Genomic DNA, 17,535 nt, shown 5'->3' with positions numbered 1-17,535 from the left:
TAGTTTTGGTAAAACAGGCTGCTTAACACTTCTTCTGGACTAAGCGTGCTGGCTGCTCTCCAAAGCTACCACTTAAGAGAGCTTTCTATGGTGGATTAAGACCACTAAAATCACAATTAGGGTTGTCTGGATTAGTGCAAAGTGCTTCACTTAAATAAGTGTGCACCATATACTAGGCCAGCCTCCTACACCGTCCAAGAACATTTTGGCCTAATACTCTCTTCTCTCCATGTATTGCTGGGCTTTGTTGAGAGGAAAAAGGTGACAAATTCTCCATGTTTCTTTATACCCTCTTCAGCCACCTGACCTGCTACTGAAGAGGCCAGCTCTCCCAATCAATGTTTGATCTGGCTTGATGAAGAGCAAACAGTGCCATTCAGTGTAAAGGGCACCATTTGTGTTTCCCAAGGAACAAATTGCCTGCTGTCCTCAACTGAATAGGAAATAAGGTGTTATCATATTGCCTGCCTGTCTGGCCTCTTTGGAAGCAGGTCTGTTATATCTAGAAGTTTCCCTTATCAAACTTTCCAAGAGCAGTCAAATTCTTTTTTTGAGACCTTTAAACATTTAGTCAGGAAAATGGGCACCTTCCCAATATTTCAGGGAGTTCGGTGTACCTTACCCTCTAGAGAAGGTCTGGGGAGTTACAGCCCAAGACAGTCTTTTTTTTGTTTTTTTATTAAATTTTATTAAACATACCACAGCTGTGTACAGTGATTCAATAGCACTGATAATACAGCAGACAGAGTAAAATAAATGACAAGCAAAAGGTGTTACAGCATTTCCTCCTACTAGGATTCAAAAACCATGTCCATATCCTGCGGCATAGTCAAACAGTCAGGTCTGCATCATATACTTGAACTTCACTAAATTGGCACTATGTTTCAAGGCAGACCATCTTATCCAGCTAATACATGGAAGTCATAACTCGACGCAATTACACTAATCATCATTCAACTTGCCCATATCTCTTGTTATATATTGTTTATACAGACCCCAAAAACTTTTTGGGCAGCTCTGTAGGGGAATTAGCTCATTATATATTTCAGACTGCGTGTTGTAGAATATCAGGTCTTTTTCCCATTCAGATTTTGAGGGCGGGGGGCCTCGTGACCAACACATCGCCACTCTGCGCTTTGCCAGGAGCAAACCCAAACCTATGAGTTTCCTTACATCTTTATTTCAGGGGTTTCGTATATCCCAAAAGTGCAGTCAGGAGATCAGGAGAGAGTAGTGTTCCTATTAATCCCCCCAATTCATGGAATATTTGGTTCCAGAAGGCAGCTATCTGGTGGCAAGACCAAGCAACATGGAGAAAATCTGCACCTCTTATAACCCAGCGCTCGCAGCAGTCTGACTCTCTCAAACCGTTTCTGCACAGACGCTCCGGGGTGTAATATACCCTATTAAGGTACTTCAAATGAAATCAATCTGTGTTTGCCGTTAAGCAACACCTTCTGCGTGACCTCACAACAGTACTTTCCTTTAATGTCGTCTAGTGGTATACCCAAGTCAGCCTACCATTGCAATCTAGCCGAAGAATAATGTGTGTGCCTGAACTCCTGTTACGTATCGTATATGTTGAACACCAATTTATTCGGAGACTTTGCACGTAAGAGATAGGTGAAGGAGGGGAGAGCAGGGGGTTCTTGATGCTTCTCACCCAACAGTGAGGGCAACAGGAGCCCTGTTGGGCTTTGTAAAACGGCTGGGTTGTAAACCCCTGCCCGCGATTATGAAGGTATATAACGCCAAGTGCGTGCCTATGGCCCTATATGGCAGTGAGGTCTGGGGTTATAAGGCTTCGCCAGAGATTCAAATAGTAGGAAATACCTTTTTCCGGAAATTGCTGTCACTACCTGCATCTGCTCCAATTTTTAATATTCATGAAGATTTGGGGGCAGGTTATTTAATTGATCAGATTTCTGTTGCCCCATTATTAGGCTGGTTAAGAGTTTGGGCTCAGCACCCACCAAGCCTAAATCAGCTTATTATTCAAGACTGTCTGGCCCTTGACAAAGCCATGTGCATCCCTTAGCTGCGATATATTAAATCTAACTCGGAGACACTTGGCTACTTTGACTTATTTGATAAACCAAGTGTGATGAGCAAACTAGACATAAAAACTTTTAAGTCCCAGTTCGTGTGTAGGGCAAGGTTGCTGAGGGAAGGCGGGGAAGTGGGCAAGCCGTCTGTTAGGAGTTTTGTCATGTTAAGTATTGGCAGTGAGATTCAGCCATACTGGACCTACATAAACAATCCATTCCATCTGTTTTTGTTGTCAAGGTTTAAACATGGCATGCTTCCTTGGCTTTTAGCTCACCCGAAGGGTTTCTTTAAAGAGGGCACCTTGGGGCCCTGTCCTTGTGATAATGCCTCAGAACAAAATACGCTGCATATGGTTTTCTTTTGTAAAGGTTATATTTTACAGCGTAAGAAATTTATTTGCCCTATTTTTAAGAACTGCCATTTTGAGCAAGTGAGGCCCGCATTGGTCTAACTACAAATGCTAGGTTCTCCATTGGTATGTTTTGGAGTAGCCAGCTATCTTACTGGGGCTATTAGATGTAGAAATCGAATGTAGCTTTGTGGATTTTTCCCCCGTTTCTAAATTTGTCTGATAGTTGGAAATTGTGGTTTTATTTATTAATTTTGTTCTTTTTTGAAAATGTAATAATTTTATATTTCCAGGGTTGACCTCCTTTTTAATGTGATTGTTCGCCAATTATTTATTTAATTTAGTATTTATGAAATATTGTTAATTGTGTTTTTGTCTGAACAGATTATGTAGATTATTTTGATTGTAACTATTTGCTAATGAAAATTTTGCTGTATGCTTTGATGGTTTTAATTTTTAACCGAATAAAGCTATTGTTGATTGATTGATTGATTGCTTCACACCCAACAGTGTCCGCATGGTATGACGTACTCTAAAATAGTGAAATTGCACGAGTATAGATGCACACTGCGCACCGGCAGTCACCTCTTCCCAAGTGCGGACCCTACCCTCCGAGAAAAATTCACCCATAGTATGAATACGAACAGCCTTGAGTGACAGGATCATCGAACTTTCTACACTCATTGGGAGCCATTGACACAATCTCAGTGGTAGCACTGGGGAGTACAGTAGTGTACCTGCGTGTCTCTTTAATAGTTCAGTGACTGGGTTGAAGCCAGTACATAATTTGTCTTTTTAAGGGCTCTTTGGAATGAGAAATCCAAAGCATCCATGAGTAATTTCCCCAGAGTCGATCTCCTGGAGATCACCATCTCAAGACCCTGCCATTGAGATCAAGGAAAATATTTTGAGTTTTCCCTGGAAGGGCAATATAGAGACCAATCTGATAAACTCCACTTACCAATGGGGACTCCAGCACCTACACCCTTCAGTATTTTTAAGGCAAAAGAGGGAGACTTCCTCATAACTGTCACATCATGATGAGCATGTCATCTTATGGATGGTTGCGAGTTCCTTAACCACCAATTATTTAGAAGAAACAGATCCCAGAGGTACCGATCGTAATGCGGAGCCTTGACTGCTTGGAACAAGATACTGCTGGATATAGCATTGTGTTGCTCTACACAGAGCCCCACAGTTGGCTGGAGCACAACCGCCTGCCGTGCAATAATGGACTCTGGCCATTAAGTACTGCAGCGGAGCCTCAGTGTCCCGACCGCTGATCGGGATGAACGCAGGCTGATGACATGCCTCCACCTAACCTGGGCCAGCTGGGCATGCTAAGCTCTGGAAGGTTAAGCACGTTAGGCCGCCCTTGATCACGGTATGACAAGTGCGGTGAAACAAAGGAAAACAGGATTTAGCATGCAAGCAAAACTCACCCTCAAATAAATAATATACCACTGATGCTATTAAGCAATATAACAATCATTAAGAAAACACACTTTTCTGGGTACTGAGCAGGGCAGCAGAGAAAGAGGAAGTGCTATTTCGTCAAGATTGTTATATTGGAACTGTTACAGTCTGACTGACTATGGGGTTGGTATTATTCTAGAAACTCATTGGGTATGTTGTCCTCCAAGTTGATAGAACGTTAGGTTTGATTGACTGTCAAGTGAATAAATGAAGCTAGAAATGAAAAATCTTCGCCTCTGGCCCAGACACAGAATTGCCGCAGAGCATACGTCAGAAAAGGAGTGCGAGATAGTCTGTGTCTCGTGTGTAGGTCTGTCGCTTATAAATGTGAGGGAAGTTTGCAGAATCTTAGCCTGTGTTCTTAGGAAAAGGCTGCTGGGAGCTGTATAGGTGACTGAAATAGTGTGGGGTACCGATCCTTTCTGTTGAAAGGGATCCTCAAAGATGAATGCAATGGTGTTAAAATTAAAGGGCACAAGGCTACTGTCAAACAAGATTAGAACTTTACATATATAAATTAAGCAAATGGTTGGTATGGATGAAAAACAACACTTCCACTGACCTGACAAATCAATGCAAGAACAGTAGTCAGTCACACAGATAAATTTAAGAGAGGTTACCAAGGTACCTCATCATGCTACCAGTTTCACTGTCAAAACAACAAGAACTGCAAGTGAGAAATGCCCATCTAAGTCTGAATAGAGTCCAAGATCCTGGAACTCAAATAATCCACTGGGCACTTTACCTCGTATGCTTCTGCCAACTGGGAAAACTTCTCTTTTGACTGGGGATCATCTTTGTTTGTGTCTGGATGGTACTTCTTTGCCAGCTAGAAGAAAAAAATAGAAGGATGATGAAAGCCTTGCATGACATTGTATCAACTGATCCAGTCCTAAAAGCACTCCATGTAAATTGAAATGTTGGCCTGGAAAGCCTCAAGTCTTTTTCTGGACTAAATATACTATCTGTAACCCTAGATGGCCTAAACAAGCTATCTGTAATTAGGGACAGGAGCTCAAACTGGAATGAAGAGTACTCTTCGCAATGATAGCCTGGAGTACCATCCGATTTTCAACCATACATGAACAGTACTCTCCACAGTCCTGCCTAAGAGTACCAACTTAAGAGGAATCAGTGATAAATTGTAAACACCGCCTTGGAGTGTTTGGTGCAACTTGCCAACACCAATTACAGATAATCAGTACTAAGTAGTTTAGTGTAATGCCTAGCAAGCTAGCTAGAATATCCTCACTGCCCTTAGCCTTTCCCAATTCTAGAATTTTAAAATATAATAAATGATAAACAGTTTAAACGTTACTTGCCACAGTATCAAAAAACATGAAAATCCAAGCCAGTGAATCCAGTCTCAAAGTATTTTTACATACTGCTTTAAAGAGGACAAAACAGGAAGTAAAGACGCTTTGATCGGACATAGGGAAAACAATACTCAAAAACACTTTAATATAGAGTTAATAGTCTAGCAGAGACTGAACATTTTGAGACCAAAGAATAGTGGAAGGGTGTGGCGAAATCAGAAATATGCACTGGAGAACTTCTAACCACACAGTGATATGCAAAGTACCAGAGCATAAATCAGAATGGACTGCTCTTAAGAGAGAGGCCACTTGAAACAAAGTAGCCACAAATGTACACACAATACAATGCAATACCATGTCGGGATACATAGGATACAACTACCAATCTAATCACCAGACAGAGCACATAACAGCCAGTAAAAGTGATATGTCTGAAGTAGGGGATTGGCATGAATACTTGGGTAGTTGCAACTTAAACACACATCCACCACCACTTTTATAGCGCTTAGCTATACAAATGGTGGATGTGTGTAAAAGGTCTCTCAATTCTCCAAAATCACTGAGAGAAGCTTTGATCAAGTACTGATGTTCGTGAAAAGAAAGGAGAGGTTGCACAAGTAATAAAACCCAGTCTTGAAGACTGCTACAAAGAAAGAACACAATTTGGCTCTGGTCAGGAGAATGCTAGATTGTGAAACAAACACATAGAAGTTCATGCAACCAAATATCCATCCCAGTCAATTTGGTTTTGTCACTTCATTGCATTGAAGGCAAAGGTAATGTCCACTTACGGTCTGCTTTGAGACTAAGAACAATCATAAGATGATCAGTGCTGGTTGTCAGATACTAATGGGGACAGCTAGGTTGCAGTCTTTCCTTATTATACCATGGTATATTCCTGCGAACATGTTTGTGCATCAAATTATATGTGTAAATGAAATCCTATTTTTTAGCTGCAGGCTGTGCAGTCTGCATAACACAAGTGCTTAGTTAGCTCTGCAAGGAACATTTATTAGAATTTGAGTTCCAACGTTCTGGATCACTGGCAGTCTTCAGATGCTTTGAAATGCCAGTAAAGATGGAATTTCCATTATCCTGCTAGGCACCAGCAATTGCCCAAGTAATGGTGGCAAGGTATTTGTTAGACATGATAATTCTCATCTATATCAAAGATTATAACACAAGGCTCTTGCATTATCACAGAGAATGCTTCCAACGCTTAAGAAAAGTCTCGCAGGTTTATACTGTGTGAACTGTGGGGATAATAAAAGTTTACCCCAAAAAATCCTTGATAAATCGCTTTTTGAATTGTGTTTGGATGGCACAGAGCAAGAGCTCAGTCTTGGCATTATTCAACCATAGCCAATTAATTGCCTACCATCCACTCCTGGATTTTGGTGAAGATTTTAAGTAGTTCCTCTAAGTAAGGAAAAAAAATGTGATTTTCATAAATATAGCCTCGCCTATTTTGCACACATTTTGTAGATTTAAATTTAGGTAGCCATAATTTAGACTTTCTGTGGTGGAGAGTGAAAATGTTTTCTCCCAATGCTTCTCATCACCACTGCAAGCTGATGCCTAGGGACCGGAAATGCATCTTCTAATGTTCCTTGCCAGAGAGAACTCGCCTCAGCATACCATGGAATCTAAAAGGGCTTAACTGTTTTCTCAAAAAATGGATAGGCTAGCTTCTGACACAGAAGTGGAAGATTACCCTCGGTCAATAGCACCTGCAAAATGGGAAGCACAGAATATAGTGCAGAGCCATCACAAAGCATCTGCAATATTTGTCAAACACTTTTTGGCTGCTCTTTGATAACATTTGCAGAATGTTTTAATTAGGCACACTTCATCCTCTGTCTGCTGATATCAAACTGGTGCCTCTGAAGATAAATGAGTATCAACATCAGAAGTGTGGAACTGTATACCCAATGCTGAATTTCATGCAGTTAAAATAAACAAAGTTCTTGGAAAAACACGTGCCCTGCGGGACAACATACTGCAGTGTTAAGGCCTATGATTTGTTATACCTGTTGCCACCCTAACCAACCGATTTTTTTAAAATTGTGTTAACCACTGTTTGGTGCACTTTAACACAAAGAGTGCCTTTGTAAAAGTCTCCAACACATTAAGGGTTTTAAAGGGTGCAGATAGGCAAATTCTCGCCAGTAAAACTGCATCCCCTGTTGCAAACAATGTTATGTAGACTACTCTAGAATCCTAGCAATATGTTCATCCATGGCCCAAGGCAGTGTGCAAACAGTGATGTCTTGTGTCCCTGTATTAAAAAGGATTCTAAGTTTAACTGCATCAAATACCAAGCTTCAAACCTTAAATAATACTTTAAGACAAGGAGGTAGATCATACAACTCCTATGGTTTTACTTTGCCACACAGCACTTTTTATTTTTAATAAGGTGATCAGAAGTACTTGAATATAAACAATGGTACATAAAAAAACCAGACAAACTGTTGGTTGGTGAAATTATCACGCTGTCACTCCTGAACTCTCTACTACATAGGTGACTAAGAAAGACAACTTCTTCCAGAAAGCACCTCAGGAGTTTGAGTGCAGTTAAAGGCAAACAACCAATTTCAAATTTTTATAACACTGCATATGCAAGACGACTCTGGTGCAAGGAGCAACGTTTTTTAGGTCAAGCATGTGCTGCATGTGCACTTGTTTGCAAGACGTTTTGTGTACAGTAAAGAGCCTCGAGATGGCCCACTGCCAACAATTTGTTGGCTTCGTTGTCACTCTCCTTTACAGCCTCCTAATTGGCCCAGAGCATGCCAGGCGTCACCTTTTCTTGCTGTGGCGCATGGACCAAGCACAGATTGGTACAACTTAGTAAGTGCCCATCCGCGGCTAGTGCTGCGATTCAGGTACAATTTCGTTTTCCCACCTCACTCCCCTTCCCCATAACCCCTCCTCCTGCTTTTTAGGTCTCGCCTGGCGTAGGCTGCGCATATGCGCAGTCTCGCTGGCGAGATTTAATGATTTGGGGTATTTTGTGTAAAGGGCATTAAGCCCCGGCCCTCTTTCCATTGGCTGGCGTCACTGTTTATGCTAAACGGTGGCCAGCCATTGGAAAAGAGTTAGTAGTGACGTTTTTGTTCGGCTTTTTTGAGCAGTCCCGTTTGGACGGGCTCGTCTGCCTTTCTTGCGTCGTAAAAGCTTTCTTATCTTTATGGGGCCATGTGTTTCAAACACGTGGCCCCATAAAGACAAGACATCGTTTTGCGACATGGACGTGCTTGTTTATGTTTCGATTTCGGATGTAAAGCGCTCTAACACCTCCGGGTGATGCCCGCGTTATATACATCCGCATGAATACATACATGAAGAATACATAAATGAATGTGTGTGAATGACTATCGATGTGAAATGCACCAAGGAGAGCTCCCACAAGCCCACTCATTCTGCTCTTGGCGTGGCGGCCCCTTTAATGGGGTAGGGACTTTGTGAGGAGGGAGCGGGAAGCCCCACCCTCCACCATCTGCCTGTGAATCTTTGACATCAGCACCTGCATCCCGCCCCTCCCCCACCACAACGTGCGCCCTCCCCCTCGCTGCTCCTCCGGCCCTGATTTGCAAGATGTTGCTGCCCTTTTAAACCGGACAGGCTGCTGGTGGCTGCTGTCCTGTCTGCCCGCTTTCAGCTCTGCCGCCCCGCGCCCTCCCAGCCGCCGCCGCTCATCCCAGGTTCCTCCTCCGAGCCCCGCACAGCCATGTCTGCCAGCACCGTGGACAGCGATGACAAAGGGGGCTCTTCCAGCCTGGGGGAGCCAGAGTATGGGCACGACCCTGCCAGCGGGGGCATCTTTTCTTCAGATTACAAGTGGTAAGGCGGTGGCTCAGGAGTGAGGTGTTGTTGGATGGATGGAGGAGAGAATCTCTGTCATTATTAGCAACGCTTCCATCCCTGGTATGGGTAGAAGGGATGGATAGGATGTCGCTGTCGCTGCAGTGTGGTCTTGTGCAGATTTATTATTGCGGTGGGGGGGTTGGGTTTAGAGGGGATGAGGAATGTAGCATTAAAGGTACATTTTGCTTGGACATACTTCCAGCAGTAGAGATGGACTTGAGATGCGCCTTTTCGGGGAAGGCTGGGAGCAGGGCCGGCTTTAGTACTGGTGGTGCCCTGTGCGACAATGTTTGTTGGCGCCCCCCATGACCACCTCGCCTCGGATTCCCTCACTACCACCATTTGACAATGCCCCCCCAAGTCTCCATAACCACTGTCTCTAAGATTCATTTCGTTTTATAGCACCCCTCTTACCAGTTTAGGGTCTCAGAACACTTTACATCACACATACGTTGCACGGAGACAATCGTGCGTGTGTAATTCAGTGTATAGGAAATGTTACCCAACACAGAGGACTACAATGAGTAGGAGTCACATGTCATCCATATCATTTAAATGTCCTTGTTCTGGAAAAGCACAAATTCAAAATTGTAAAGGTAACATCATTGCTAGGGGTTTTCTTTAATAATAAGAATTGATTTCTACCCAAATGAAACCTTTTTTGCAATATTAGGAGAAGGAAAGACTGGACAAAAAACATGTAGTTGTAATATATTTCTTGCAGTTTTCTTGAGCTCTTTGATGGCAGTTAGTAGCTCACTGCTCTATATTAGGATTTTAACTTTTTAACTGCAAGCAACAAAAGGACCATGCTGACAAAAGCGATAACCCCTTGACCTATTTATAGTGTATGCAGAATGGGACACGTTCTTTGCAGCAGGCATATTAACCCTTCTTTGCTATAATGAGTTAAAACTTTCACCAGACAAAGCTCTGGTCTCTCCAGGAACAACATTAATCACTGGAGTTATCGTGACATTTTTAATGATGCTTGAAAATTGCTGGGACAAGGAACGTGACATCTGGAGCTTTTAAAACAATAAACAGGACGCCCCCACCCCAAGTCAGCGCCCGGTGCAGTGGCACCGATCGCACCCCCCTAGAGCCGGCCCTGGCGGGGAGAGTGGCTTTGCATGGGGCCCGGCTTGAAAAGACTGCAGATTCTCTGTGATTTTCGGGATAGACAGGTTCTCCAGTCCTACACACGTGGTCTCATTTTCTGACGGCCGCCAGGGTATATGCCAGTTCTGACCAGTGTGGGAACTGTAGGCTGTCACAAATGCCACTCACCCGGGGTTCTACACAGGACGCGTTGGACAACCCCACGCACTCCAGTGTGATTTGTTCGATAGAACTTCTTCTTGCAATGTCTCCCTCCGTATTGTACCCAAGCACTAACTTTCCCTTACTCCACTAACTTCCTAGGTGCCATTTTCATGCTCTAATTGCTTGTCAGATGCCCACTCTTGACATGGTGATAGTGACACCCTGCTGGCGTGACCTCCAAGCTGGCGCCAGCCCGATATCGCTGTATGTATGTCTGTCTGTGGTTTATATGTAGGGTTGGAGGCGGGCCAGTGTCAGCGCGCGGTTCTGTCGTCACCCCCAAGGCTGCCGTTCTATTTTCAATACAAATATCACAGACGGCTGCATGTAGACGATGCTGCCTGGGAAGAGGCGAGGGTCTGTCGGCACAGGCCGTGCCTGGTGGCTTCAAGAGGTGGGCATGGATGGGCCAGGAGAGACAGCCCTGTGCCTTGGGAAGGCTGCTGGGGCAGGAGCTGAAAATACCCAAGAGAGGGTATTTCTTGGTATGTGTAAAAGGCCAGCAGGGCTGGGTGCAATCATGTGCAGGGCCTACAGGAAAACGCCTGGGCGTCAGAAAGGCATGTGATGGGTCCTGGTGTACCCATATCGGTCTTCAGGCATCAGCCGATCTGAGCAACCCCCACCTCTTGCCATGGGTTCTACCCGTTGACCAGTCGCCTCGAGCGACGCTCTGCACTTTCAGAGATGTCACTTGCGTGAGCAAGGCTCACACGTGCAGGGCCACAGCAGTAGCGTACCAAGGCAATGGGCCCCGGTGCAAGCAAAAAAATGCCCCCCCCTTGAATACAGCTATTATCAGGGTTCAATGGGCTACTAAGGGCTCGTGGTCCAGGTGCCAATGAACCTGCTGCACCATTGGTAGCTATGCCCCTGGACGAAGGGGAAGCAGTTTACTTTTCCACCTTTTCTACTAGGGATACTCTTGCTACGCAATTTGGCTTAAATACAGGACCGAATCTGTGACATGTATGCGTCACACTGGGCAGGGCGACACCTTTTTACCCGCAGGAGTGGTGATAGACCTGGCAGCTTTATGTCGTTTCCCCTGACTTTTTGCCTTTGCCTCCCGTTATTTTTACCTGTGTGCTGGACTTAGTTTTTGCTGGTTTAGGTGCTCCTGGCACTTTGCCACTGCTGGTCAGTGCCAAAGTGAAAGTGCTCCTGTGTAAATTGTGATTTTGTTTGGTTATCCACGATTACCATATTTGATTTACTGGTAGTTCCCTAGTAATGTGCATTGTGTGTACCCAGGGCCTGTAAATCAAATGGTACTAGTGTGCCTGCAGCACTGATTCTGCCACCCACACAAGTAGCCTTGCAAATGTGTCTCAGACCTGCCACTGCAGTGTCAACGCTTGCAGTTTTTAACTGCCCTGTCGACCTGGCAAGTGCACCCACTTGCCAGGCCCTAACCTTTCTTTTTCTAACATGTACGAAACTCTAAAGGTAGGCCCAAGGTACCCCATGGGTAGGGTGTAGTGTATGTGAAAGGTAGAACATGTGCTGGTGTGTTTTATATGTCCTGATTGTGAAATACTGTGCATTTCGTTTTTTACTATTGGGAAGACTAGCTCTCTCATAGGCTATCATTGGAGCTGCCTCTAACTTTCAACGGGGAACAGCTAGAGCTTGGAGTTTAGGCTCTCCGAACTCAGAATTTAATAACACACCTATTGGGAAAGGCAGTTTTTAAAATTGTGCGTTTGAAAATACCACTTTAAGTTATTATAGACTAATGGGGGTAACCCATGGTAAGCTCTGACCTGGGTACAATGCAATACAAACAACAGGTTGGTCCTAATGGCAATGCCTTACAGTCAAAAGGTAGTAGAACATAATTGAATCATATCTATGATTAAATAAAGTAATCCTTATGTGAGAGAAACAAATATATACCTGAGAGAAAACAATACTTATTAAAAGGGAAAAATATACACATTTAATATTTGCTTTTCAGAACAAATCAATAATTCATACAAGTATTTGAGTGCATATTTTAGCATGTTTCTCAAAAAGCATTGCATAGAAAAGTGTACATAAGAGTGCTCTTGTGAAAAGGAAGAATAAAACCATCAAGAAATAGGAACCATTTCTTAAAAAGGATTACCATGAGCACTGGCTGGTGTGGCTTAAATATGGAGACCAGTGTAGTAGGTCTGTTTGGAAAACAGATTTTCTTTCTTAGAGTCCATACAAGGAGATAGTGCTCATTGAGATTGAACTCACCATCCAAGGTGGGATAAGGAGTCAATACAGGCCAAAATGTTAAAAATGTCGAGGTTGTGTCTCAACTACTGCATAGAGGGTGGATTAAAGCCTCAGCATGTGGGTCTTCATCAGGGGGTGAGATGAGGCATAAGGCAACCTGTAGTTGAACAATGGGGTCCTGCACAGGATATGTGCAGTCCCTCATGTTCCTTAATGCCAGTGACTGTCGGGTGATGCACTGCCAGCAGATGCTACTCCTAAGAGGACCGCCGTGACTCTCTCGCAATTGGGTCCCCTCTTTGCATATTCAAAAGCTGATTAATCAGACCGTTTTCTATGATCAGTTCACTAAGATACTTGGAACTAGCAATGTTTGTGAACACTCACCGCGGCGGTTTTGATGATTTTGATTTGATTTTTATTAGGCACACAAATCATCCTCGAGGGGATCTCGTCGCCGAAGCCGTCAAATACAGGTCACAATACGATAAGATAAGAGATGGAACAACCATGTTATCAGGAGTTTCTTAAAATAGATTAAGTCCGAGCAAGAACAAAGAGGCACATGTAGCGGATTCCAGTGCTTGGGAGCTAAAAAGGAAAAAGAGCGGCTACCATATCTGGCTGTACGGATACGTTTGGGGTGGAGCAATAGTAGTTCACTTTATCTGAGCTGGCGTACTGGGATATATGGCTTCAGTTTGTTTTTAAGATAACATGGTCCCTTCCCATGCAATGATTTAAAGACAAAACAGATATGTTTAAAGAGTGCAGGCTTTTTTATGAGAAGCCAATGAAAGGAACGTAATATAGGTTCAGATGGAGATTGCAGAGTAAGATTACAAACGAGACGCGCTGTTATGTTCTGTACTATCTGAATTGGCCTGACATATAGCACCCGTTGGGATTCGCAGAGCTGACATTAAGAGGGACGTCTTTCCCAATCCAGCATAAACAGGTTAGCTTGGAAAGTGATTGTTTGGTGGAGTCAACAGTGGCTGGCTAAATTTCTCCCAGGACTCCCAGGTTTTGCCAACTGAAATTCTCAAAAACAGAAGTGACATTTGAGGGCAGTGCCTTTAGTTTTTCTGTCACATCTACACTGATCCACTTGCTAAAAAGAGTTTGCATCCTTTAAACAAGCATTGGCATAGCCAATAGGTCTCGCCTTTGGGACCTTATAAGTGTTTAGCCATTCAACAGTTGATGCTGTTGTACCAATGATATTGTGCTGCATAACTAAATACTTATAAGGTCCCAAATGCGAGACCTATTGGCTATGCCAATGCTTGTTATTACTGCAGCTCCCTCCACCTCCCCTCACTGCTGCTGTGCAACATGGCTTTATGAAGAGAAAAAAAAGCAGCTATATGACGCAGTCAACTCTACATTAGCAGTGTCATAGTAATTTCTTTCCTTAACTTTGAACTTGCGCTGCTGTGCACAAGTCTAAAAATAATTGATAACGCCAATAGATCTCACATAGGCGAGACCTGTATGTTTTGTCAATGCTTGGCTCTCTTTTGTATACTCGTCAGTCAAAGAGAAGGCATCTTGCAAAGCACAAGGTTCTCCCTCAGAAGTTTCCTTTCTTCATTTGAGGTTTTTGTATTAGAATGTAGTGTGGTGCTCAAGAGACAATGATAACTGCAGTTGAAGTCTGTTATGAGGGAAAGTAGACATGTTGTACAGCATATAAGAATTATATCCTTCTCATATTTTACATTTCGTTATTAGTTCAGCACTTTCTGCCATTTTGTGAACAGATAGGATTTTAAGAGTAGGGATACTTTTCTCTATGAAATCATACTTGGTCAGTCATTCAGATAAGGTTGTGGTTTGTGGCTACACAAAAGCCTTAAAAACTGAATGTGAGCACACAGTTTCTCCACCAGGTTTTTGGTACCAAATTTGGTATTACTCCCATTGAGCGGGTTGACAGACAAGGATGCTGGTTTAGCTGCTTTTTAAAGTATGGGTTACCAGATCTGTGAAGCTCTACAAAAGGACATCACAGATAAGAATGCAGCCTTATCCATCACTCCAAACAGTAAAGCACAGAGTTTGAACACAACACATTATTCTTTTATAAAAACTTACTTCCAGATATTCAATGCTCCATACATCTAGACACTGGTGCAGTTATGCCCTCTATGAAATCTACTACCACACTAACTTTAAACCCCAGGAAGAACCCGACAAAACCCAAATCTTTCGCGTCTATGGTCTTATTAAATCAGGATGCCTAAACATACTAAAGGTCTTAGCCATCAGACTGGAACAGGTTTTAACACATTGAAAATACAGAAAGGCACTTTAACTTTTCTGTACTTTGCGCTTAGATATGTAATAAGACTTAGGCATCCTATTTCTATGTATGGAGTGATTTAGTCTGGACTCTGGATTCCTTTTGAATGGTAAGCATCCATATTGATTATACACTAAAGAATATGGTCCTCCACTGTTAAAAACAGGAGACAAAGGAGACAAAGAATCAATATAATTAACTGTTGCATAGCAAAATGCACTCAGAACCATTATCCCTTGATGATAATAAATTGGTGTGGAATTTAATAAAATATCTAATTGTCCATGCGACAGTTTGCTTAATAAAACTACTTGGCCTGTAACAAAATCCACTTGTCCTTTTGATGTCATGTAGTGTGGAGACAAATTAAGGCAGCAACCTCATTATGTAAGAGCTCTGATAATAGCTTCTTTGATTATGCCATGGCTCATACCATAGTAGGGTTTGAATACTAGCAATTACCTTGTTTTGCCACTTATCTACAGATCTACATACTGGGGCTGGAGGTAGCGGTAAGCAATAATCCCCCATGGCTACAATGCTCTTTTGAGTCTGTGCAAATCTACTAACTTGTATGTTTTATGGGTTTTCATCTGCTCATTTCTAATCTTTTCCAATGCAGTTAAAGTCTGGAAACTTACTCCTGACAAGGGCAGAAGTAAAACTTCTTACAAGGTTGGGGTAAAAAGTGGTTGGTGGGAAAAGTGGAATTCTTACCGCTCAACAGATTTTCGTATGAGCAAATCCACACATGCATATTTGTACGTGTTAAAATGCAGTTCACAAATATTTTCTAGGAGTACAATTTGCTGACCTACTTCAGTGAATTAATGAAAGCCGTAAATCTGTACTAATGCAAGGACATATACCATGGGTGCACTTTTGTGACTTTAAGAATTGGGGCTCTATTTAGGTCTGGCGGTAACCAGGGCCTTTTGTTTTTATTAAAATTCTCTCTCTCCATCTACTGGCTGGCTTTAATGCGAGTGACAGCATTCGACTTTTTCACAAGGAGAATATCAGCACGCAAAGTCGTTTTTTTCAGTGGCAATGTGTGTATTCCGAGAATAAAAATATGTTTGCTTTTGCTAATGTATGTTATAATGATGAGGGCCCGGCAGCTCCCACAACAATAAAGTTGTACAAAATCCATGTCAAAACTAGACACGCATTGACAAAACCAAACGGCTGACCACCAATGTCATACCTATTCGCTTTGCCAATGCTTGTTTATTTTCCTGTAATTTGGTTGGAACTGGTTACACTGATTTTCCATTAGGAGTATTTTTTAAAAATACTAGCATGAATTAAACATTTTACTAAATGATGCTTCAAAGAAATAGTACCTAAAATGTCCAAGTAGTATAGCAAAACTTTTTTCCCAGTTGCATTTTTTAAACATTTTATTTTGAAAGCAAATAATCCTCAATCTTGCTTTCAAGCTTTTGCATATATTTGCATATACTCAGAGAGCATCCTGGAAGCATTATTTTCGTAGCTTCATATTGTTTAACTTTGCAAACATGTGTCCACATTTTGATAGTGGAACCACTGTCGGTAGTAGTACAGTCTGAACTTTCATTTCCTTAGAGCGCTCACCCTACTAATAAAGGCTTTGCATTAATGAACCATAAGGAATATGCTACTTACCAGTATGCATCTGTTCTTGGCATGTAGAGCTGCAGAGTCACACACTGAGGATAAGATCGCCATCTGGTGTTGGGCTCGGATGATTGCAGGTTGTTGTTGTCTTCGGAAGAAGCCTTTGGTCACGAGGTTGGTGACTCCTCCCCTGGACAACAGTGCGCATGGGCATCCACTCCATCGTCAGATTGTTTTTCGCCATGATGGGAAAAGATGGAGTGTATAGAAATGAAAGAAAGGATGTCCATGTGTAATGTCTAAGTAAGACGGATGCTGGAACAGATACAGGTCCCGGGGAGGCGGGCGGGCGTGTGTGACTCTGCAGCTCTACATGCCAAGAACAGATGCATACTGGTAAGTAGCATATTCCGTTCGAGGCATATGAGCTGCAGATCACACACTGAGGATAGATTATACAGCAGTGCTTCCCCTTAGCGGTGGTCGCCTGTATCCGTTGCAGCAGCTTGAAATAAAGTTTTTAGGACAGCCTGGCCTACGGAGGCCTGTTGTTTGGCCTGCACATCAACACAATAGTGTTTAGTGAAGGTATGCGTGGTAGACCACGTGGCTGCCTTGCAAATGTCTTCTAAGGGAATGTTACCTAAGAAGGCCATAGAAGCCCCTATTTTACGCGTGGAGTGCGCCCTAGGGGGAACTGTAAGTGTACGTTTAGCCTTGAGGTAGCATATTTGGATGCATTTAACTATCCACCGGGCTATACCTGATTTGGAGATTGGGTTGCCTTTATGTGGTGGTGCGAAAGCAACAAAGAGTTGTTTTGTCTTTCGAAAGGGTTTTGTCCTGTCGATGTAATAAAGCAAGGCTCTTTTGACATCTAAGGTATGTAGGGCCCTTTCAGCTACGGAGTCTGGGTTTGGGAAAAAGACCGGTAGCTCTACTGATTGGTTAAGGTGGAAAGGGCAAATCACTTTTGGAAGAAATTTAGGGTTTGTCCTAAGAACCACTTTGTTACGGTGTAGTTGTAAGAA

General features: G+C 42.9%; 1 protein-coding gene across 2 annotated transcripts in view; it reads right to left on the bottom strand.

The window, feature by feature from the left end:
- The window catches only part of DNAJA3 (DnaJ heat shock protein family (Hsp40) member A3), a 291,953-nt gene that overhangs the window by 237,733 nt on the left and 36,685 nt on the right, over positions 1–17,535 (bottom strand). For both annotated transcript variants that reach the window (XM_085628467.1, XM_085628468.1), the window contains exon 3: positions 4,620–4,703. In XM_085628467.1, the coding sequence (XP_085484593.1) occupies positions 4,620–4,703 (84 nt within the window). The remainder of the gene's footprint in view (positions 1–4,619; positions 4,704–17,535) is intronic.

This window comes from Triturus cristatus, chromosome 10 (assembly GCF_964204655.1).
Source record: "Triturus cristatus chromosome 10, aTriCri1.1, whole genome shotgun sequence".
NCBI classification, from domain to species: Eukaryota; Metazoa; Chordata; class Amphibia; order Caudata; family Salamandridae; genus Triturus; species Triturus cristatus.
The sequence above is the reverse complement of the archived record's forward strand: the minus strand, read 5'-3'. Positions and strand labels throughout refer to the sequence as shown.